The sequence below is a fragment of the Festucalex cinctus genome, chromosome 16 (genome assembly GCF_051991245.1).
Source record: "Festucalex cinctus isolate MCC-2025b chromosome 16, RoL_Fcin_1.0, whole genome shotgun sequence".
NCBI classification, from domain to species: domain Eukaryota; kingdom Metazoa; phylum Chordata; class Actinopteri; order Syngnathiformes; family Syngnathidae; genus Festucalex; species Festucalex cinctus.
The window spans coordinates 20,093,880-20,119,326 of NC_135426.1; the positions used below are offsets into that span (position 1 = coordinate 20,093,880).

The 25,447-nt window shown below is 42.4% G+C and overlaps 1 protein-coding gene across 10 annotated transcripts in view; it reads right to left on the reverse strand.

Annotated features, from left to right (window-relative positions):
* The window catches only part of nav3 (neuron navigator 3), a 202,425-nt gene that overhangs the window by 58,235 nt on the left and 118,743 nt on the right, over positions 1-25,447 (reverse strand). For all 10 annotated transcript variants that reach the window (XM_077498640.1, XM_077498638.1, XM_077498639.1 and 7 more), the window contains 6 exons: positions 20,862-20,934; positions 18,085-18,256; positions 12,674-12,742; positions 10,731-10,873; positions 6,325-7,387; positions 2,181-2,296 (listed from right to left, as the gene is read on the reverse strand). In XM_077498640.1, the coding sequence (XP_077354766.1) occupies positions 2,181-2,296; positions 6,325-7,387; positions 10,731-10,873; positions 12,674-12,742; positions 18,085-18,256; positions 20,862-20,934 (1,636 nt within the window). The remainder of the gene's footprint in view (positions 1-2,180; positions 2,297-6,324; positions 7,388-10,730; positions 10,874-12,673; positions 12,743-18,084; positions 18,257-20,861; positions 20,935-25,447) is intronic.

Genomic DNA, 25,447 nt, shown 5'->3' on the forward strand with positions numbered 1-25,447 from the left:
GCTCGCCGTCCCTCGCTGACTGCCAAACTTAATTAAATGCTATCTGGAGGCGCTTAACGGCGAGCCCGTCGGCTTATCGCGGATCAACAATGGGACCGTGGAACTCGACATATTACTCATCAATCAGCGGAAGCTTTATTAGCCCCCCAGCTGCTGTGCACATGTTGAACAAGTCTAATTCGTAATAGCTGAAAGTACAGTGGGACCCATAAAACATGTCAAAATTAGGATGCAGCGTTCCTGGAGGACAAGCTCATCCCACAGGGATAAAGGTAAGTGTTTCTATTATGTTCAAGGATCAAGGTTCAAGGGATGAACAATATATAAAAAAAAATATCAATATTGCAATATTGGCCCATGCAATATGCATATTGCAAAGATATACAATAACTTTCATATGGAATTTTGTGCTTTTATCTGAATTTGACCATTCAGCTGCTAACTAAAATGTGCACCACCATCCAATAGTTGAACATTATCGAGAGGTGATTACAATGAATTAACTAAGTTTAGAACGAGTTTGCTTATTCTGCAGCATGAAAAAATGTAATTCTTTAGTTACGTGTTAAATATCCAGCGTAATAAATCCACGATAATCTACGATAAAACTAATCAAGACAAACTGATGTTTTTTCAATGAGACAATATTGTTTCTTTTTGTACCATTCTTTGCCTGAAGACTTCCGTAAATTTCCCTGCCACGCTTATGAGGCACCGGCCCTAGTGGCCCACCAAGTAATTACTCAATATGTAATGAAAAATGAAGCCGTTTTGGCGGCTGTATATTAAATGCAAATATCATACTTGGCTTAGGCATATTGATAATCGATCGTGAGACAAAGTATCACGATTTATTGCAATAGAGATATCGTCACACTCCTAATTCCCAATATAGCTTTTTGTGAGAGTCATTTCCTTGCCTTAAGTTAAAATCTGCACTTAAGATCTATAGATCTTATTAGGTCCCTGGTCCAGGGCCAAAAAGGTACAGGTAGGTTTAGCCCTACCACGCATGTCATAATCAAAATCGACTATCGTGATTTCAGTCTGTACATTTCTTGTGACCTTTTCTGGTGGCATGCCGTGAGAATTTTTTTTTCTCACGCAAACTACCGGTATATGCTTTGGTTCAATAAAGGCTAGAAAACACTGCAATGCCACATACAGTCAACCTACTCATTACTCCCTTACGGCAATCACAGCAAACGAAACCATGCAAACAGACATGTGACAACAACAAACAAGTGTTGCTGAAAAGGCTCCAAAGAAAAGTTAACGGCCGGCGCTGCAGTCTAATTTTACTCTGAAAATGAAAAGGCTGCAAAAAACCGCAGCCAAAGAGGAAGTTCTGGGAAAACCAAGTCCATCTTAACTCAGAGCTCTCGTGTCACACAGTTAGTGTCATTTCATATTAAACATGGTGGACAGGTGTCTTTTCATCTAAAATTCGAAACTTTTAAAAATATGACATTGTCAGTGTCAGATTATAAAAACTCACGCCAGTGATTGCGTTGCATTTGGCACAGTTTACGACAAGAGTGGATCAAAAGTGACATCATCTTCAAGGAAAGAAGAACAAAAGCGAATGTTTGATATTATCGTTAGGCGGCAAATGAAGACGCGCTTGCTCTGCATGTGTCATACGATGGCTTTGGTGTGACGCCCGCGTTGGGATTGTCACAGATGACGGCACCCGCGGGGGCGTAAACAAAGAGCCACAGATGCTCCCTGCGTCCGACTGTCAGCTCTGACCTTTTCCCTCCGCGACACAACATGAGCACAAGAGGGAGGACCAGGAAGGTGCGGGGGGTGGCGTCCCCAAATAGACATAAAAGACACCCGTCACCTTCCAAACACATATTGCACGGACAAGATTAGCACCTTGTAGGAGTCACATCAGTGTCCCTCCCGCCAGTGCCCTTAAATTTGTCTAATTTAATGCTGCGACACAGCCTTAAATCCTGCTTACACAAAAGGACAGCTAATCAATATTGCAATTTAAGAGGTTTCATCTAAGCTAAACAGTATTGGAGCAACAATGGCAAACAAATCCTGGTACAGAAAAGCAAATCCCATATAACAGCATTAGGATCATTATAATAGATCACTGAACAGTACATGTGTAAATGCATGGCGGCATATTGACACTGCACATGTGGAGCGCATTTTGGTGTCCATACCTGATATCTCCTCCAGGCACTGTTTGGCTGTCTTGCTGTAGACCAACTCCCCCTTGGTGGGGCTGAGGCAGGGGTCGGCCGGGGCCACCATGGTGCAATCATTCTCCGAGAACGTCCTGCAGGAGCACAAAATAAATCATTGCAAGCCATTATAAAAGAAAAAAGAAAAAACTCAATAGGAGAAAATCAGGTAAGTCCAGAAGTCTCGGAAATTGTTGAGTTTCACTAGTGGGAAACATGATTGATAGAATGTTGGATTCGTTTTCTAAGGAGACCACTCCAAGAATTTCAAAATTGCTCTTATAAAAGCCAAATGAAAGGAGACGCTTATGTTGACTAAAAACGGTGGAGTCCTTCCTAATGAATGCCACGCTGACATTTTTATGGACAGTAATTGTGTGAATGTCACACTAACATTTTTGTACCTGTTCTCATTATCTTCTTTGGGATTAGCTCGTTTGCCAGTAGCTGGTGTCACTCAAGTCTTATACACACAATATACAAAAAAAGCTCATTTTCATCATCATTACCTTTTCTCTTTTCATGAAGGGAATGCTGGCATATGATCTGGGATGGCAAACTATATCGATTTCATCAGCATTGCAGTTCACAATTCACATTGGCAAGTGGGGAATTTCCACTCAATAACGCCATCTCAGCATTAATGCACAATTTTAGGGAATCGGAAATAGGAATATTGACTAGATTCTAGAAGGTGGTATATACATTAAGAGATGTATCCAGACCCCATTAGAGGTCAAAATGATGTGTTGATAAGTCGACTTTATACTTTTCTTGAAGTCAACTAATTGCTACTCTTAAAATATTCATACTAGCGGAACCTCGGGCCTGGCGGTGATGCAAGCGACACAAAGTGAAGAACTTGATCTGGTCTGCTCTGTCAAAATGTGTCTTCATGTGAAAGCAGTCCTTGACGTGAAACTAGTTAGGGCCACTGTCGTCATTGATTTTGATTGACTTTTATCACATTACATTCAACCTCAAAAACAAAATGTGGGGGACGGGTCTCGAATAAGCTTCGGCTTCTACCCGTCAGCCCTTCTTTCGGATGTCAATGTTGTAAATGATGTGATGTGATTGATGTAAACTGTAATGTGTCCGAAAGGAAAAAATGAATAAACAATAAACAAACAAAATGTTTGTGTCATTGAACCCCTAATATTTATACATTGATCATGTATGTAGTCCCCAAACCAAAATCCTCAAGATGAACCGCAAGAGGCATTCATTGACATTAAGATTGATTAAAATGGTGAGAAGAAGGTCTCCGCAATGGACTTGAAGGAAAGGCCATCTTCCCCGCGCCGAGTGTGTGTGTGTGATGGCAACCGATAAAAGAGCCTCTCCAGTCGCAACAGATGGACACCTCAAAAGGGAAGAGGGGACGTCTCGGATGAAACACTTGCAGTGTGTGTGCCTGCACGCGCTGTGTATGTGTTTGTGTACAATCAGAGTTCAACGGCAGGAACAAGGATGGGGTCCAGTGCGCTTGTTGATAACAGCGTCGCTCGCATGCACACACAAACAGACGTGACAAAATGGATGCACGTAAGCACAAAGTGAGGAAAAGTCGCACCTGCGGAGGTGCAGATAAAACCTGTCGCCCAAACCAAGCAGCGTTTCTCACGTGTGAAATCAGGTTTTGCCCACCTCAGTGCATTCAGAGATATTACCCATCATTGATATCAACGCTTTCGAGCCCAAATGAATAGCTTCGAAATTGCAGATAGCCACAGCAGTAATATGTCATTCATATTCATGAGAATTCGGAGGATGCTTTTCAAACTGACAACTTTTTACTTGAAATTAAGAGTGATTCCATTCTGAATGATGAATTAGTTAACAGAAATCATGAAATAAATGGGCCGAAAGCATTTTGTTTGTATGAATGAGGTCAATTTCAACCGGCCTGCAGTTTGAGCAGTTTGAGTCTTATTCTGTGTGGGTGGGACATTAATCAAGCGTACACACAGGCCTACAACTGTTAAGGTTCTCAAAGTGGGTGGGAGGAAAACACAGTAAAAAGGGACCAAATTGCCCAATTTGGACTGAAAATGGAGCTAAATTGCAACACAGCAGGAGGCTTTTGCCCGACACGCGACAAGCGGCCGACGGTGTCTGTGGATGATGCCCGGATGAGCATGAAGAAAGTGGACTGATGCAACAACAGTATTAAGTTCACCCAAGTCAGCACAGGTGAGGATTAGTTGAAATGTGCCATTGCTCCATTTCTGTGCCTGAAAAGGATAATCCCTGCAAGTTCAACTCTCACACAACTTATTTTACCTCAAAAGGTAAAATCACCAATTTTTTATTCTTTTAAGTAATCCATCTGTGACACACAACAAACACTATTTACCATCATGCAGTAAATTTATACAGTATCTGCAGTGAATTATTATTATTTTGCTTCAAAGCCCTTGGGGAAAAAAAATAAAATAAAATAATGTTTCCTCCACAGAGCGCCGACAAGGCTTCAAGGTAGAAGTCTGATAATCTGTGAGAGAAATATTATGCAAGAGGAGAAGTGCACGGTGGAGCACAGATATCGCTGCATGCAAACGTTGAACGGAATAGGGGAACATTTTCAAGGTAATGTTCTCAAAGCTGAATGTCAAGTCACATGGATACCCAGCCACAAGTGCTTCATTGCATAATCTTGTTGCGTAATTGGATGGCAAGTCACTTCTGCAGAGGTGGGCAGAGTAGCCAAAAACTGTAAGAGTACTGTTACTTTAGAATATGGCTGAAGTAATAGTCAAAAGTGGTCCTCATTTCAGTTGGGAAGAAACAAAACCCTAAGCACTGAGCAACTGGTAAGTAACTGCAGATAAATGTCGGATTGAAAAATGTAAAAGAGGAATGTGCAAATTCCCACATTGCCCTACAATATTACAAAATCAAAACAATACAATTCAGACCAATTTACACACAAGAAATGGTCTAAAGTTACCGTTGTTACTAATTGAAGAGCACATTAGTCTCAGCTGGCAGAGATTACATAGAAAAACAGCAGCAAGATAGCATTCATAAATGCATCACTTTGATAATATTGCTTGTGTATTGGAGACTGTGAGGTTACAATTTCGCTGAGAATCCAAACCAAATGAATCACGCAAGAGCAATAACTACAGAAAAATAATAGTAGCAAGTTGGACCTAGTAAAAGTAAAAATGCTCAAGTAAAAGTAAAAAGTATTAAGAATATTACTTTGATAAGAACAATTTATTCCTAAGGTTATATAAATGTAACTTTATTATACAGTACTATACGAAGCATCTCTACAATTCAGGTTTGGGTAGCACTGTTTCAGTTCATCTCCAAGCCATTCCCATTGAGGAAGCTAACTTTTTAGCATAGACTTGACCATTACCAAACAAGATATGAATCTATTTAATAACTGGATGTCTTCGAGACGCCATTCAACAGAACATACAGCAATCACTGGCTATCTGCTCAGGAGTGAAAGCTGCGGCAGTTGGAACGTCCCAAAAGATTAGGGTTGAAGTTGTGCTCGAAGGAGTCGGAGCTGCCTGCACGCGATGGAGGAGGTAGACAGAAGTGGGAAAAGGGGTGAGGGATTAAACCGTGCTTAATGGGATTGCAAACGCTCTTTCTCACTCAGAACAAAAGGCGTCGGAGAGACTTGGGCAGATCCTCCAGTTTCTTTCACCACCCTCCTGTCATTGCAGAAAATCGGCCCAGGTGGGCAGATTTACACACTTTATGCATGTCTGAGGGCTGAGGGGGTTTAACCATGCATCTCAACATGCATCAGAATACTGCGGTTGATGGAAAAGATGTTGGGAAGTAACCATGTATAAAATCTTTGTTACCGGACCTAAGCAGATTTGTCAAGCATCTTTCCTTTATTTGCAAAAATTCTGTTCCTTTCTATTCATTTGCCAAACAAGTCTTTGTTCAAGCTCCGCGAATGATGATGCAACGTAAATAGAGATCGGTACGGTCACCCACAGCTTTGATCTCGATTGCCTGATTGATTGAGCTTCCCTGCTTTAAGCTGAATCCTCCAGGACCCCACCCCAAATAAGCAGAAGAAAAAGGATGCAATATTGTGAGTACTTGTATCACCTCCGTATGCATTTGTGACGACTCATCTTACCTGTACATGAAGGGAGCCACAGTTGCAGTATTTGGGTGGTTGTGCTGTTGCTGCTGTGGGAGCTGAACGACTCCATTCCCTCCAAGTGCTCCACCTCCCCCGGCCAGGACCCCGGTGGATGCAGACAGGGCCGACGTGCTGGTGGAGGAGGTCATGCTGGTTCGTTTGCCCTCCGGACCCCCGATGGATCTCTGCGTGTAGAAACTCCCGCCTTGTCCCCCCTTGACGAGCTTGTTTCTCTCCTCTCCTCCCCGCAGGTTGGCACTGCTGTTCAGGCCTGTCTGGGGCTTTGCCACACTTGCGGAGGGGGCCTTGAGTCCTGGCTTGGGGATTCCACTGGAACCTGAGGTGACAGCAGCGTCTTTCTTTGCTTGCTTTGCTCCCTTGGGCACAAAGCTGGCAATTTTGGACATCTTCTTCGTTGAGTCCGCAAAGGAGTCTCGCTCCTCTTTGGATGGAACGCAGACTTGCTTGCTCGCGGTCTTGCTTTTGTCCTCCTTATCTTTGGACGTGGACCTGCTGGCATTTGCAGAAGCCTTGGAATACGAGGAGGAAGACGGGGTCTTGCTTGCGGCACTCAGGGAGGATGCGGCGGACTTGGAGGAGATCTGTTTTGCCGTAGAGCTGCTACCGCTGCTGCTGCATACCGAGCCCGTGGGCGTGAGCGCGTCCTCGCCATACTCCGACATGTCATCCTCCTCCTGCAGAGCCATCTCAGCCATGGACGGCGACACCCGCGAAGCCGATCGTGGGTTAATCATACGGAACTTCTCCAGCATGGAGCGATGGGGCGCACCGCCCACTTTGGAGCCGTCATTGCCATGCGGATGGATGCCTTCCTGGGTGTGCGGTGATGGGGTTGGCGACGGTGAGTTGGTGGGGCTGGCCAACATGGAGGAAGTGGCGCTGTGCTTGAGGTTCATGGACTTGCTCCGCCAGGACTTGCTGGCGGCAGCGGAGGGAATGGCAGAGGCCAGCTGCTGCCCACTTAGGCTGGTGGGCACAGTCCCACCTATTCCGCTTCCATTCATGCCGCCCGTTAGTGGGATGCTCCTCATTGCCTCTGGAAGAAGAGACAAACAAAGAAGTAACTGTTAAGGGTCTAAGAAAACAAGAAATGGAATGGAACGACACTCTTGTACCACTCTAAATCATACAATCCATTGAGGATTTTATTTTGTAGATAGTTATATTCAAAAACATTACAATCCACGCAGGAGAAGCAGAATTTTGAAGTGTTCAAGTTCTTTGCAAACTTTTACAGTCAGATTGCATATTTTCGCAAGTCAATGTTACACGAAGCATTTTTCCCCTGTGGGGTTTCGCACACATCCATGCAACTTTGGAAATGTTCGTTATATGAAAAAAGTGTCGGGTCCCAGCTAGCAGAATACTTTCAAAACTTTGGATAGAGACTCCTTTTTTCAATGCACTGATGCCTTAAAGGACCAAATGTTCTCTCCCTTGCAATAGAAGCCTCCCATAGCATGTTCGCAGGGGATAACATAGCTTGTGAGAGACGCAACCATGTATCCATGACAACAAAAAAAGATTCCCCTTCTTGTGCTTATATGTAAAAAAAACAACCTTACAACTCATTCAGATTATGACAATCATTGATGGGATCTGCTGCAAAAAAGAACTGACTTTTGGCAAGCAATTACTTGAAGCTTTGGCACATGAAGGAGCCTCTGATCCAAAGATTGCGTTATGATTGTTATCTGCATGTACAAGGTTATACACAGTCAGAATTAAATTACATTTGGCAGTCATTTGTATCATTGCAGGCCTTAATTAGGGCTAAAGCTATTATCGAAGACAGGCGGCATTCTCAAATTGCTCCACATGTAAGTGTAACATCAAAGTTGTTCAACAAAATGCAGTTGCAGAGCGGTTGAACGGTGTCAGTTGACAGCACGCCATTTAACCGAACGTCTGTCTGCCCGTCAGTTAGCAGAGCGAACAGGGTTGGATGCGATGCAATGAGTCAGACTCCTCTCCTCGCATTATAAGGCTCCTTCAGGCAGAGGGGGAGAAAGTTCGGCTTGGCTTGGTTGGTGCTGAGGCACGTTAACAGGCTTACACGTGACAAGCTCCTCTAACAACGTCAAACACGCCTGCCTGTGGGTGAAGGATCAATTCAGTGGACATTGTGTTGCTCCTTCAAGTGTGTGTGCCTTGGCCACCTGAGGGCAGTATAATACAGACAGCTGTTCTTTGCAGATGATAAAGAACATATGCCTGTGAGTATTGTTTTCTAGATGTGTTGCTCCACAGTTTGTATTCCAATATCTGTTATTACACCGTGACACAGATTCTATTTTTTAGCCCGTCAATGGCATTTTGCATTGTTAGCTTTAAGCTAAACTGTTTATTTAAGCAAAGCTTTGATGATGCAACTCTCGTTTTGTTTAGTTTCAGAGTACGCCTGTTTTTGACGAATTGCTCATTATCTGCTTATTATTGTTGACTTAAGTTGACTTGACTCAAATATACAGTACATGATAATGACAAGATACAGTCATCATCAAAACCGTGGATTGACATACATGTATGTAGATGCAGTATTAGCCAATACCAGGCAATGTGGTGGTGTATGGCTGTTGGATATTCTACGAGGTGACGAGTGGATGTGAAAGACGGGGCTTGTAACTAATGCATGTTGTTCAAGTATTGGCTCAATTAACCCCGTCTTTAGAGAGCCCCCTCCTCCCCTTCTGTCACCCCCCCGGGGCTCTTTCACAGCACCGCCACTTTTCACCGCCGTGCAGTGACTTTGCTGTTACCATGGCAACAGACTTCGCTTTTTTTTTTTTTTTTTTTGCCTGGCCAAGGAATGAAATGTCACTTCATCTGGGCGGAGATGAAAACATCCATGTTGTTTGGGTTAGGGCTTTTCCATTCCCTTTGTCAATTCTTTTTTTCACTTGCCCCCTGCTAACTTATTTAGACTTATTTAGTTCTTTTAATCTGAGAATGTCGTGCTCCAGAAAATGCATGTACAGTTAGACTAAGCCAGAATCCTTTGTGTTTGGTCTTAATGTAAAGCAGAGCAATCACCAGCTTTACATTAATCTATCTCCACACTTCACAGAAACACATGCCCTTTCATGCCTATAAGTTAATCAGGCATTTGCACGGGAATACAAATAGCGCATCTCTTGTTGAGCACTTCAAGCTCAGAGCACAACTCAACGCATGACTTTCATTTAAAGACTGGCCCGTATTCTTGGCCGAGCAGTTGAGGCGCTCCCCGCGTGGAACAGATGGCGGGATGGCTTCTCATCCACCCTGTCTCCCCCGAAATCCGTGCCAGCGGAGGTTGCATGTGTGCAACAAAATTCCTGTAACTTTATCAAAGCGACAATTTGACATTCACGCCCGATTCACGCTGTTGCCGGCCAGCTGTGCAGAGGTGACGACCATATCTGCACGCTATCACGACTGTTTTGTGCATTTGTGATTTGGGTTCATGGAATTTTTTTTGCACAAATGTTGGTATCTGAAGATACTGTACATATACATATATTTTTTTAGTATATTATTACTGTATATAGCGGTTATATGTATTTAGATGCTACAGTAGAACCTGTAGTAAAATCTGGCCAGATGTCAATTACAGTTGCAAGGTTCTGGGCAGGTTTAACAGGAGACTATTTGGGACTAACAGTGCATTAGCGGTTAGCACATTTGCCTCATGTAGTTCAGAGATTCAAGGTTTGAATCTCTGGGATTGGCATCCGTTCATCCTCGACCTAATAAGGACAGCTGCTATAGAAAAGGGCTAAATGCATGGACAATTTCAAAGTACATGTACATGTCACAATAAATGGCAACTGCTGGTGATGTGTTTTAAGACTCTTCTTTTGCTCCCATTTATATTTTATTTTGTCTGATGGATGCAATGCTGACATTTCACACCGATTTTCTTTTCGTCAAGGTGACCCATCGTTTTATCTCCCCTGCTGTGAATATGAGGTGCTTTATCTTTGCAAAGCTGCAGAAAAGGGGTATGTTTGTTCAATGGTCTGAATTTGCAAACACCGACATTATTAATAAGTTTGAGCGGAATGTCAGGAGTGTTTTTAATTATACTGACCCGCTATTAATCTGTTGAAAAGTAAAGGAAAATGACTTTTCAGCAAGTGTGAAGATCCACTGTAAGGGCTGTTAGTCTTCATCATGGAGCTTCTTCAATTTATTCTGTGAAAATGTGTCAACTCTGACACTTAATGGAATTTGTTATGTGTAACGCAGAATAATGACCTGGGGATGATTCAGCAGGAAGCAGTTAAAATGGGGTGCGACTGGGCTTCTGCAAAAGCTCATCTGAGTCAGTGGTGCCATCCAGTGGCTGCCTGCGATGGACCGGTTTCATTTCCACTCAAACAACATCACATCCTCACCTCTGTCGTTGCCGCTGGCGTACTGGAGCGGTTTGCTCTTGTCGATGCTGTTGAAGCTCTGACTGCGGCGGTTCAGATTGGACGAGCCCGGACTCCTGGAGGCCCCGCTGCCTGCAGCAGGTACCCTGGAGGGTCCTGGTAACCTGGAGGGAAACAAAAAAAAAATGAAACAATGTTTTTTCTTCCATCCAGATTTAAGAATCATTGAGCATGAGTATAAAATGCGCCGCTGCACTCAATTAATATCTTTTGAAATGTTCAGATATGTCTCTGGGTCTGTCTTAAGGATCATAGTGAGCTGAAACTGCGGGTGCTCCAGACAGATTCCTCCTCCCTGCAGTAGCAATCCAAACAAATCTGATCCAGACAGCAGACAGGCAAGTCGTCACAGAGAAAAAGTAACCCCAAAGCCAACACTTTGACAGTAATAACAGTAGCGTGGAGTTCTCAATCAACAAAAGGAAGAAAATACAGAGAGATAGTGGAATAGAGGGGGGGGGGGGGGGGAACAAAAGTAAGGGCAGATGAATAAAAACCCAGATGAGAGAAAATGAGAGATAAACAGTGAAACTGGGAAAACGAGCATGAGATTGAGGCAATTTTGATGGAAATCAGGGGTAGTTCCTTTTATCATCAGCTTCTTTCATCTTCCTAAATTCATGTTTGATTACCGCATCAGCGATATGCGGAATGGGAGAGAAACATGGCGCAAATTCTGGACAGTGGCTTTGTTTTAAGGATGAATGGATGCATGGAAAAATGTTTTTGGCAGGCTGTGAAATAGAAAAAAAAGCGTTTGGACTGGCCAGCACACCTGGTCAGTTTCCCCTTTCCAGCTATCACAGCTTCCACTCTAACCCGAGGAAACATATAAACACACTTCTAAACGGAGACTGACCACCACAGGGTGCTAGTCTGTGTGCAGCAAACAAAGTGCTATCTCTGCAAGGCAGCCGGGCTGTGGCGGGTTCGTCCATGCTGGGAGAGATTACCACCCATCAGGCTGGAGCTGCTGCGGCTGCATTGTTGTTGTAATAGTGGCCACCAGGGTTCACGTGTACTGTACTGCGCAAAAGTCCATGGCCACCAGTGGGCTGAGAACTATATCGAATGTCCGCTGTTAACAAAAGTTGTGTTTGTCCATCTATTCATTAGTTAGCAAGCGACTTCCTAATTCATGGCAAATATTGATAGCTCCATTTATGACTCAAATGGTTCAAATTAGGTTCTATATGTGCAATTTCAACCAGATATAAAAAGCTCAATTGAATATCTGAACTTTATTTGATAATCTTGGCACCTTAAGTGGTGGCAGTTACGTTCGGACTCCCAAACAAGCAAACACAACCAGTGTTAGCACAAGACTTGGACATGAAAACCTATTTGCAAGGTGCATGCCTAAGTAAGTGGCAGTCTGAGCTTGGAGCAGTAATGCAATTTGCGAGCATAAATTGAAGACTTTAACAAAACAAACTCTTGAAATTACATGAAGGGCAAAACTAAAGTGTGACTTGAATGCAGAAAATGTGATTTTGCAATGTCTGAAAGTATCCACATTTGTTGAAAAAGTTGCCAGAAAGACCCCAATTGGCATCTAAAATGTTACAGTTCATCGAATCTTCATCAGGGTTACACACATCGCTAATTGGACTGAATTTTGAACATCTTTCCTCTCCTCCGACTACAGTCAGCAAAGGTCTAATTATCGGATTTCTCTGAATAATTATCCCGAGTGTGGAGTGTGATAAAAGTGTTTTTTTCCCCTCCCAACTCTGCTGGGTCGCTGAATACGACAATCTTCAACATTAACATTCACGATCACAAATCATTAAGTGATTGACTTGTACGCCGTCTCTTTCAGATGTTAAAAATCTATTGGTATGTATCCCACCTAAAAACAAATCAATTATGTAAGGTAAAAACTAAATCTTTGTCATATTTACCTTGTGTTTTTCTTCTGTGGCGACCCTATTCCAGTATGGCCCGGAGGACTTGTATATCGTGCTGTGAGACTGAAGAAGAAGAAAAAAAAAAAGCAGAGTAGGGAGTGTTAACTGAGTTTTACGAGGAATGTGCCCAGGGTTTTATAATCCAAGTTCTTAATGTAATAATGCCACACAGAGGCAAGCGTTCAGGCTGAGGAAAAAGGAAAACAGATAACAAGGGTGGAGGAAGAGGAAGCAGATCATGTAGCATGTCAAGGCAAGGCACATATCGCTGAGCTTTATCACGTTATGACCACATTGCATGTGACCGATCCAATAACCACGATCATCTCAGGGATGTTTGCAATCAATTTTGCTTTTGAACAAGTAAAAAAAAACAGCTCAAATCGCACAAAAAGCCGAGGCGGCGGAAATACCCGCGGCTGCAGTCACGTCAGTTTACGACCTTCACGCTGATGGTGAGTCATTCACATCGATGGGAACCGGCGCTGGCCGCCATTCACGTTTGACAGGAAACATTAAAGTTAACGCGAGACACTTTATGGACAGAAACACGGCTTTCATCGTCCTACGTACAATGTGACAGCCAGGTGGTGAGGCTCTTGTTTATTACAGTGAGTAAAAGGCAAGCAATGCGCGTGATGTCGCATGTTTACTGGATGACTCGCAAACCATTTAGTTGCTTTTTTACATTCTTTTGGAGCAATTTTTACACATTAAATAGTTGAGGGCACTTCTGTGGCGACTGGGTAAAAAGAAGGTCTGAAAGATAACTTTCATAAAAAATGGTGGATCTCATGAGACTGGTTTTGATAAGTGACAAGTTACAAAATGCTGAAAAAAACATCCGCGTTTTCTGCGCATACAACAAAGCAGAACTTCTGTCAAAACTATCGAGCTTCCTTTGGTTCTTTTATGCCTTTATAACTAAATTGCATCTTAATTTTAGGGCTTATTCATAAATAAAGCCCACACAAATAAAGGACACTAATACACATGAAAACTGAAAAAGGCAATAAAATGGTCCCCGAGGAAAAATATGACCAGGACCTCTGCCACAAATGGATAAATTTAAGTTGATAATATTGCATTTGCCAGCATGTCTGTTTTCATCTGTCAATTGTCTATTAAACGGTTTTGACTGTTTTATATTCAATCAGCTTGTCTTCTGATCCTCTCCGCAAGGCAAATTTTTCTTTGGAACAAAGTGTTCTGAACTGAATGGAAATGAACTGACAAGTGTTGGTTTTATCGGGAAAAGCCGAATGTTAGCAGAGAGAAGAAGAAACAGGTTGGCAAATGGCCGTTAATGGTTGTTTCTTTCATACTGTAGGCTGAATACTGAGAGCAACGGTTACCTCTAAAGCGGTGACTGCATAAATCAAAGTGTGAAAATGCCCAATACTATACAATGTCCAGAGCTGGAGGAAAAGAGGAAGTAGCCTCGCCATCAGTTCATTAAGTCGTCCTCCTGCTCTGGCAACCAAGAACAAGTCATTCCCTGTTTTGTGTTTTGTGGCCTGTTGGTTTGGCATTGAGCGGATTTAAGTGAATTAAATGTACTGGGCGCTTGAATGACAAACTGCAGTCCTCGCATCATCCTGCTAGTGACTTCATCCTAAGTTAGTGACTTTGCATGGAAACGAGGGCTGCAATGCCTACGGAAGATGATCCTATTTGCTTTTGACCATTGAAAATGATCATATTGTCCTTCGTGTGACACAATTAGTCACGTGCAATGTGAAGGATCTTTTGAGACTGCTGTGCAAAATTTCAATTCGATCCAGAACTAATGCCCCTTTTCTCATTATCTTATACAAGTATACTCACGCACACTTGAGGTAGGACAATTAACCTCCACTTTCAATGACCTCGTTATAAAGTGCATGGCCAGTCTACACCTTTTCGAATTGACCTTGCAGCTTTTGAGGATGCGGTGTTTTTTTTTTTTTTTTTTTGCATGCAAATGAGCTTCAGAGCTGACCGCGGAAGATGTCGGGATGATCAGGGAGGATTCTCATTAGACGCTCTACATAATGCAGAAGATGACACGCAGCTGCACCAACATTAACCGGCATTAGATTTGGAGCATGGGAAAGGGATTGAGCACAACCTCAATCAGTGAAAGCAAAGCCAGAGCAAACTGGTCGCCTTGTTTATGACTAAACGACTGTTGATTTGTGATGTCTCAAAAAAAAAAAAAAACACTTACTTTCTGCGGAGATAGCAGTTGTAGCAATTGGATCAAACAAACGCTGTCTACACGATGACCACACCGACCAACATTTAAGATCTTTCAAAAATGATGAGACATCTGGGAACACGAGGTCAAATGGACACACACGCAAAATTGAATCCAATTGTCAGACACTATAAGCTTCATAACTATATATTATAAGCTAACGCCCATAATGCTGATTCAAGACCGCTAATCTTACAGTAACAGTGACTTGTGTGCATCCATGTTGTATATTTGTCTTTTTAAATCAGGTATAAACATTTGTCGCTCTTCAGTTCAATATTTATGAAATCGTCATAAAACCAGTTTAAGAAAAAAAATCTTCGAAACACAAAATTGAAAATTTGGGTCATAATTCCAAACAAAATTGCTCATCACCAAAACAACGCAATAACTACATTGAAGCATGGCAATGGCAGGATCATGCTTTGGGGCTGTTTGTCTTTAGGTGGAATTTAAGACTTGGGCAAGGTGGAAGGAATTATGAACAGTTCGAAAATACTTTTTATTTCAACTGTCCAACCATCCAGGGAAAATATACGGTAATACAAAATGCAATACAGATAGGCCAGATTTACAACAAAGTAGAACATCTATTTAAAAAAGTCCCAATAGTCTTAAAGTAATCAGTCTATGACAATCCACCACCCAACAAACCTTAGAAGCGGATTAAGATCTTTTTTACCAGTACATGACTCCACTGATTAAATCCTCACATCGCCGTTGGATCAATAGAATTCTTCAAGCTTTTACCTCCTCGTCCTCAACCAACCAAACAACTCAAAGTGTACCGAGGAGAAGAGTTGGGCTTGGCCTGGCTGTTGGTTTTCCCATATGGCGAGCGACTCTTCCTGTCACGAGACACAGCGGTGGGTAGGCGAGAGGACCGTGAGACCATGGAGTCAACTTGACCTCCCCGGGACATGTTGAACTGAAAGGCTAGATTTTGTATTTTTTTTTTCTGTTCCTAACTACAGCACAGAAAACCTCTTGTGGCTCCGGACTGTCGTGCTTGTTCTGAATGGGGAGTTCCCTGTTTGGACGCGCGTAAGCCCACGGATCGCATCCCTCGCCCTAGAGACACCAGTGAGGGCCAGCAGGTGCCGTCTATAGAAAGCATCGCCACAGCCCAATTGTAGATGTGCGGCATACCAAACGCCTGAGAGCAAGCGCGGATGCGTCTCTAAATGAGCGAGACATCATTTGATCGTTGAAAATCCTTTCCCATCTCTCATGTCCCTCATATTATATCTTTAACGCACGCTTACATGTTCTCGGCCGACTGATGCTTGCAGGGATTCGTCATCACTAACGGAAATTAATTAGAGGGATATGCAGTGATTAGATGTAATTACATTTCACCGTTTAGAAACGGATGTGAAAAGGAGCCTTTGGCATTAAAACTCAAACAAAAAGAGGCATTCAACATTATCACACCAGGCATAAACTATATTGTATCATGTACTGTAGGTACATTGCTTCAAATAGTGCAGTCCTCATTAAAAAGACGTATGAAGGCAAATGGGAGTCTATAATGTATTTAACATATGCCAAATCAACGGGTGGCACTACAAATACCAGAAGAAAGATATTTAACTAACATATGCTATTAACTCTTTTGCATTTGATCTAATTCAACAGTCAGTCAGTTCATTGTCAGCATCAAAAACGTAAAGATATGATCACATGATATCCAATATAAGCTACAAAATTAACATGTTTTCTCCTATAGGCTGACTGTAGTGCATATTAAATCCCCGACATGTTATTATATTACATACAGTATGAAACAAGGTCCACTGAACACTTAAAATTTAGTTTTAAGCTTTCCTTCAACCAAACCTAATTCAATCTAAGTGCTAATTCCTGCAAAGAGCATTCTGCACCTGTTGTCAGGGTGGGAGAGGAGGAGTTTGGGAATGTCAGGCAGCTGTGCCCCGACTAACCTCCACCACGACACGCATATGCAACCCAAAACACTGATCCACTCCTGCCGAAAGCTCTCGTGTTTCGAATGCCCGTCTCCTTCGTTCATTTCACGGCCAAGCAGAGCGGCGAGGCAGTAACGGGATCTAATGCATGGGAGTGGAGCTCATGTGTGGCACGACAGGCCTTTGGATGCGTCTCTAAAAGCGGTCTATTTACATACCGGATCACAGCTTGCTTTGCTTTGGTTGCTTTGATAATGCTTAGCTGCCTGACAATGGACATTTTGAGGTTTCTGACTTCATATTTCGCCAATCCGTTTGTATTGAAGATCTAAAAATCCAGCTCTGAGGTCCCCTCTTGTCTCAATGTCCTCTTAACTGACCTCTTTTGCAAATATACTCGAAAGAATTGTGCATTTCTATTCAAGCATTTCAGGTAATCTCGATCAGAACGAGTCTTTTTTTTTTTTTTTTTTTAACTCTTTGACCGCCAAAAACGTTTAATGACGTATGCTAAAATCCTAATGAATGCCGCCACAAACGTTAATTGACGTTTACTAAGGTTTTTTTTTTTTCTTTTCTTTTTTTTCTTTTTTTTTCTTTTTTTTCCCTCTCTCAATGGGCAGTGCAACGTCTTGTGCAGCACTGCCTGCTCAATGGCTTGTGGAATCAAAAACACCCACTAACTATGCCAGCAGATGGCAGCATTGTATCTTTTTTCAATTGGCTCATGGTATAAGAAGTTACAATGAAACATGACTGATATGATGAAATTGAACGTTTTCAAGGATGACATGAATGATCAAAGCCTTTGTCACATTAAATCTATTTCACAGAGCGTCAATAAACAAAAAAATAATTAATATCTAAGTCCTTGTGCAAAAAAAATTATCTTTTCAATGTCACTCAAATTACCTATTTTTGAATGGTGATTACTAAAGAATGGAATAAGATAGAAACATACGTTTTTTTTAATTTATTTATGTAGTCGTATTGCACAATATTTTGCCTTGAAAGATCAGTGAAAATGCTCAAAATCGGCTGGCACTGTTGGGGTTGATATTTGGATAATGTTTGGCAGTCAAAGAGTTACACAATAGACCAAAATGAGCCAATCAAGCTGATTTGTTAAATCGCACCAAACCGCTACATTTCCACAGTGCCGCAGCAGTAAACACTTAAAAGGACGGCAAGTGGAGGGATGGAAACAGGCTGCAATGAGTTGACTGTAGGAAGTGTACCTGGACTGCATCTCTTGCGACTTGCTGGCAGATGTTGCAGTGCTGCTGCCGCTCTGCTGGCTGAGCTCCACCAGCGACTGGTAGTACTGCTGCTGTTGCTGCTGCTGCTGTTTGTAGCGGGACAGGATGAAGAAGAGGCCCAGGATGCTTTTCAAGTTGCCATTCCTGATCTCTGCAGAAACCCAAAAATAAATACACAAGACCTAAGTTGCTGTCCTCGGAATGTTCGTCGCCGCATTATGTAAGCTGGATCCTTCAAATATATATATTCAGGAGACGCCTCCATCTGCCCTTCCAAAGGATGAAATAAAGCGACTTCTTTGAGTTGTAAGCAGGTCAGCAGTTTGCAGGCAGATCACTGAGCATTAACAAAGAGAAGCTCACATGGGCCAATGATGCGGTTCGCTGTATCAAACTTTATTTGCACGTCTTCTGAGAGGAACTGCTGTTCAACTGGTTCAACGAAAATAAAGTATTACAATAAATGACAGATAACTCACAAACCAAAAGGGGGAAAAAAAAACACCTTAGGATACATAACGAAACAAAAATGTAAAATATTTGCATTTAGCCTGTCAAGTCTCTTGGAAATGTCCACCCTCCAAGTACAGTTTCAGAGTTAATCGCTGGGAAAAATCAAAGTAATGTATCTCCCACAGCGGGCTGGAATAGAATTTGGATGAGCCCCGGCAAAGGAAGACTTCATCACTGTGACTAACGCAGCCATTTGTGAAATGGAGCTCTCATATCAAACCTTCAGCGAGAGTCGGCGCAGGCAGAGAGCAGAGGCTGATACAGGATTTTTTTTAAAGTTATTTTCAAGATCTTACAGCCATCTAGTTTTTTTTTTTTTTTTTTTTTTTTGGAAGGTAGTGAAGATTCATCTCTTGGGGGTTTTCCATTTCCTAACACCCACGGGCATCAATTTACTCTATTCGGCTTCATTACTTTTGGCGGACAAAATAACACAGCTTTCTTGAACTAGTGACCTTTGATCCCAATATGAAATCACTGTAATAAATTATGATTGTTTTTGTCATGCCACTGACTGGATTGTGTCTTCTTTATAGGAAATTCAAAATTAATGACAAAAACATTGACCTTTGATTAATCGTTTCGAGCTACCATTTAACTTGTGCAAATCTGATTTCAGCCTCTTAACAGTGAATATTCTGATTTCTGTTGTGTAAGCTTTCAAAAAGACGTCCAGTGCATTTCCTGCAGTGTGTTATCTGCCCACCATTCTGTTTCAGGAGCGCAACTACACACCAGAGATAAGACTGTTGAACTTCACTGAATTTGAGGCACGTTTGGGGGGGGGACTTGTTGATGCAGGACAGACTTTCTGTTATGCGGCATTGACAAGAGATCGTCAGTACCACACGGTGTTTTCATTAAGTTGAGTTGAGGGCTGTTTAGCTGTCGCGACGAAGAAAATAAAGTGTTTCTGCTTGGCCCACGCTCAATGAAAATGTGCCTTTGGTTCTGAGGCTCTTTTAAGTGGTCTGACGTGCTTCCATTCAGTCGTTCGTGTGATTTGGCGAGGTTGTTCCTTTGGGTTACAAAAGACTTGGAAAAGAAGGGTGAGCGTGAGATTCAAGTATAGTCGGGTAATGCCATGTGGGAGATAAATAGTGCCTGGGCGCCATAAATTCTACCTTTACCTACTTCACCAACTGGATGCCTTCAATTCACAATATATGCCAGGCCAGCGTCGCCTGTCTTTTGCTTTTGCCACCTTGTTCTTGCTACTTTATGAGACAAACAAGGCTCCACATTTGTGAGACTGTAGACGAAATGAGCTTTGGTATGCTGGGTTATCCTGGGTATAGAAAAGTGTCCATTAAAAACAAAAAACAAAAAACATGTGGCCACTTAAGAGGGAGCTTTTCAGGGTGGACAGGTTATATGACTGGGGGGGGGGGGGGGGGGGGTTGTCTTAGCTCTCTGCTGCAGGGACCCTAAAATGAAAAGAGCCATCAATGACCCATTCTAAGGACCCCTTCAAGTAAGCGTTCGTATACCGTACTGCTGTAAAATGTGCAAACAATGTGAGTCCAAGAACTGTGGATTTAACAGCTTGCCACTTGAAACGTTATTGCTTTTGATAAATAACCAGATCATTGACGGAATGTGAGAACAGACATGATCAAAACTACCTTGGTATGTGTTAATGATGTGAAATTGTTTCATAGAATAGGAGGAAACTTGTAAGAAATTGTGATAAAACTTTTAGATGGACTGAGGTATCATGAATATCACTGGGCTTTATACACCCTTAATGAACCCCCGGTTTAGAAAATACAGTATGTCGCAAGCCTCAAGAAACTATCATTCCAACATACAGTATGTCATGTTATATTTACCCTATCATGTAAAATAATATTGAAAGCAGAAAAAACAAGCCATTGCTGTTAGGTAACCCAATAGCCTGTTTATTTACAGACTTTGAAAATTCCAGGCATGCAGTGAGTCACATGGCTGTTTTTAGAACATGACTGCTAGTGGTGGGCTGAACTGGATTTAGAAGTGTCGGTCAGTGTGTCAAACTCTCGCAGTATTTCTGTTGTTGCTGGCGAGGTCAACGGCATGATCATGATGATGATGATGATGATCATTTTTTTTGCTAATCATTTGAGGGAAAAAAATACACTAAAAGGCAGCTGCCAAGTTTAGAGAACATATTGCTAAGATGTCATGCACACACAGCAACACAGCCGAATGCAAGTGAAATGGATCACTGCATGAGCAACCAGTTTGAGAAGAGCAGATCTTACCTTCTGCTGAGAGTCCTTGTACATTCACACCTCTGGCATCCAGAAAACTGAGGCAGGCGTCCACATTCTCAATCTGGAGATAAAACAAATGAGGGCAAGTTACAATACTTCACATTCAATGAGCTGAAATGTCTTGTGTGGGTGGGGTGGGGATGACCAGCGTTATTAGCCATAAAGCACATCATTGTGCGGTTACGAGGCGCATGCCCGCATGACCCTCTGGCTCGGCTAGCGTGACATACTGACCGCAGCGTGCCTCCACCTACGTTGCCCTCGGCGCGGCGGCATTGTCATAATACAGTGACAGTCACAGCCAACTTTTTGTGCAGAAATGAGGAGGCAGCAGCTGTAATGCAAACACACGCTAATAGACACCACTCGTCAAGAAATGTGCCTCTCATCATTTTGCATTTATTGCGGGGAAATTTTCACATTCCTTCATTAGCATGCCGCTCAAATGCCAGCGTCCCTCCTTTATGACGAGTTCAAAGTTCACAGATCCAAGCACTTCAGTACGGTGCGCCAAGGTCAAAGGGCGGGCCGGGGTCACTCGGGCAGACGTCCAATAATGATGATGTATAAGCTGGAAGCCCCTCGCCAACCCACCCCCATTGCTCCTCCACCTATTTTGCTAATAAACAATATCAGAGAAGTGTGCCATTTGTGTGCCACTGAAGGAAGAATTTCAACATAAACCTAAAACGGTTCAAAGTGCAAATCACATAAATAAAGTGTTTAAAAACCTGTTAGAGTGGAAAAAAAAATCAAGTAAAAAGTAGAAAGCATCGTGCAGCTGTGACATAACATTCTAAAAGATTCAATGCAAATATATTGAACTAAAAGTTAAATACAACTGAACTGTACATAGGCAGAGATTCTTCCGCATACCACTAGAGGGAGCCCACATTCTACTAGTAACACACAAACCACACTTTGAGAATCACAAAGAACAGCCTTTCCCCTCACGTCTTCCCTCACCATTATCGAAACTTGAGAAAATAATTAGCAAAATAAGCTAAGCTTTTTTTTTTTTTGCATTTTTTTTTTCTTTTAGAATTAAAAGTGTTATTTTGGGGGAATCCCTGTCATATGGTATTGCACATATTTGGGGTTTTGGGTGATAACATCTCAAGTGCTTTCCGTTTTGTCGCACAACCACAAGGCAGACAAATAATTCCTGCATCTGCACGACACAACACGCGACTTAAAACACCCTCACATGTGGCCTTCCATATTCTTTCCGCAGATATTCCACACACACACGCAAACATGTGTCCTCTGTGCGCTCGCTTGTTTTCCCACGCCATATTCACTCAGATGCCGGCATTGAAAAAAAAAAGAAAAAGAAGAATTTAATCATCATTTTTCCGTCATCTTGCTTCTCGTTTAAAACGTTTTCATTACAAAAGGCTCAGAGGCTTCATTGCATCTGTTTGACAGGCCATGTGTGCGTGGGTGGGTGAGTGTTTTAATAGTTCATAAGCACAAGAAAGGGGTGAAACTCATAAACACAAAGTAGCGTAACGATGAAAGTGCCTTCCTTTGGGAAAGCCACCGACTCTCTCCAAAGAGAAATCCTGAGGCTTTCCGATGTTTGGTTTACAGCCTCCCCAAACACTAAAATGACGCTGAGGAACTTAATAATGATGAAGGTGTCGATGACAGCGAGGGCATTCATTTTCCACAGGGCCCTGGCGAGGTCTAACTGCTAGTTTGGTGGGCACTTTTTGGCTTTTGTGGCATCCACCACCAGCCTTGCAAGCAACTGATATCATTTATTTTCCAACACAAGCTGGAACCAAACAGACTTTATCAGCAAGTTGGAAAAGGACATTTTGATGAGGCTCTCAGTAATAAATTCCAACAAGAAAAGGAGTCACACGTGCAACTAGCATCGCATGGAGGAAACTTGCTGTGAAGCATGGAGGAATAAAAAAGGGAATATGTTAATGTTCGGTGATAATGTGTTTTGTTACACTGCAAATCAAAATATCACGTGGAGAATAAAGTTTGGTGGCATGAAGCCGACTGTGTTGAAAACCACATGATGCGATCTGTCATCTACAAGAGTCGACCCCAATGAGCAGGCAAGAATAGACGAGTTGATCACGGGGTACATCGAGACGGACAAGACAACCGTTCACATGTCACTTGTACCTACACTGCTTGCACTAAACTCAGGCCAACCAGTAAGCCACTGCACCAACAGTGACTGAATGTAAAACAATTTGCATTGCCATTTGAGATGACTGGAAGAAGCATAGAAAAGAAAGATGTCGGCAGGGCATAACCGAGGATTCTCATTGAAATAATCATAAAGACTGTAGGAAGGAGAAGGGGTTAAGACTTGTGGCATGGAGGTGGATGCAGTCGGCTTCCTGCTCGGTAAGGAGTTGCAGATAGGGATGAAGCCGGAGGTGATTCCAAAGCAATTTGAAAATCACTGATTTTGAGCACTGTATTACCGTATTTTCCGCATTATAAGGCGCACCTTCAATGAATATTTTAAAACTTTTTCCATATATAAAGGCGCTACAGTAGAGGCTGGGGTTACGTTATGCATCCATTAGATGGTGCTGCGCTAAAGGGAATGTCAACAAAACAGTCAGATAGGCCAGTCAAACTTTATTAATAATTACAAACCAGCTTTCTGACAACTCTATTCACTCTCAAAATTAATAAACAGCTGTTTTATTATTTTCTCTGAGGTAAAGTATTAGTATTAACTAGCGATCCAAGATGGCGGGATCTTCTGCGCATGTGCGTCACCGATCGTGCAGGGTCACCGATAGTGTCTTGACAGCGAGACCTGTTGCGGCTCAATATTGATCCGTATATAAGGCGCACTGGATTATAAGGCGCATGGTCAGCTTTCCAAAAAAATTGAAGGCTTTTAGGTGCGCCTTATAGTGCGGAAAATACGGCACCTTTTGACATGAGCTCCTGGTATAAGAAATAATTGCTTATGCCCAACAGCTGTGTGGATCTTCCACTCAAAAATGACAAATCAATTAATTTCAGTATATGCTCCGATTCTTTCTGATTAATATACACACTTGTGAAAGTCGCATTGGGCATCAAGAGGCTGGCACTGACATGAATTGGAAAGCGTTCTGCCTGAGATGAAATTGTCAAGTCAAACAAGCCAACGCATCAATTGCCAGAAAACAAGCTCCTTTCGGAAAACCGAGCATAAGCATTTTACGACGTGAGGGCACAGCTTAATAAATGACAGCTTTTATTTCACCAAAATGCCGTACATCAACTGGAAAATCCTTAAAAGTCCTTAGTCAGTGCATGAATATGAAGTCCATTGCCAAACATATCAGATGGATAAATAAACCATTCTTGCGTCACTGTACCAAAGTTAGCCTAATGTCTGAATGCATCTTGTTCCGAATAATTCCTCTTGACACTTGGAAGCCAATTAGATGGCCCATCATTCTCACTCAAATGACACATTTCCACGCTACTTTTCATCGCCGCAGTATACTTAATTAATCAACACTGTTGAACCGAGCTTATATGAATTCGAGAATGTTTGCATACTGATGGAGCTATATTTCACTGCTTTTTTGCGGCTACGCCAAAAGTTTTTTTCCCCCCAATAAAATAGCTAACCTTTTTTTCACCAGTCATTTTGTGTCATCTTGTGCTCATATATCAAGCAGTAACGTCATGTGAGTTGTTAACAAGTGACATGCCTGCTTGTGAAAAGAAATGCTCAAGTTCTGTCAGCTTTTAAAGGACGCCTGATGTATTATCCGAGGATGTGCATGGCAACTGGATGTCTTGATTATATAGGTTGGCTTGTTTTCTTATATCATAAAACTTGGAGGTCGTCTGTGTGGCTTTGTAAGCATCTGCCTCACAGGAACACTTTGTGCCCACATGTGTAAGGCAATCAAACGTCTATTCATCTTTTTTTTTTTTTTTTTTTCCCTTAATCTTGGGACTGATGTGGTCTGAAATAGTTTGACACCATGTGATAGTGTTTGTTATTGTGCCACCTTTTTCACAGCAACACCAATAACATGGCTGCACGCAGGACATAGGAAAAGGACTGGATTGGCATAGAACTTCGCTAATACCACACAATCCAGATCAGCATCCAGTTGATCGATTCCAACCCCCAAATAACCGAGCAAACGCGGCACTCAGTTGACCTACCAAGCTGAACACTTCTGAAATGGATCAGGACCAAACTGCATAGCTTAATACAGTGGATTCCCAGCTCATAAATAACCCTAAATTTAGTTGCCTCATCCTTAGCCCAGGATTACCTCTTTGGCAGAGGTTAAAAACAACAAAAAACTTCAGTCCATTGCTGCAGCCAAACCATCCAACCAACCACACAAATATGAAGGTCACCAGCCAGTGTCCCAATGGCCAGCCACAACTTGGTTGCATCAGGAAGGGCATTCAGCGTAAAAAAAAATAAAAAATGTGCCAGACAAATCATGCGAGTGCCTCAATGGCAACCCCCGATGGGACAAGCCAAAAATGGCAACAACCACAAGACAAAAGTAAAAGGAAAAGGCATTTTCTTCACGGTACAATAGAAGGTTATTGTTCAGCCTGATGTC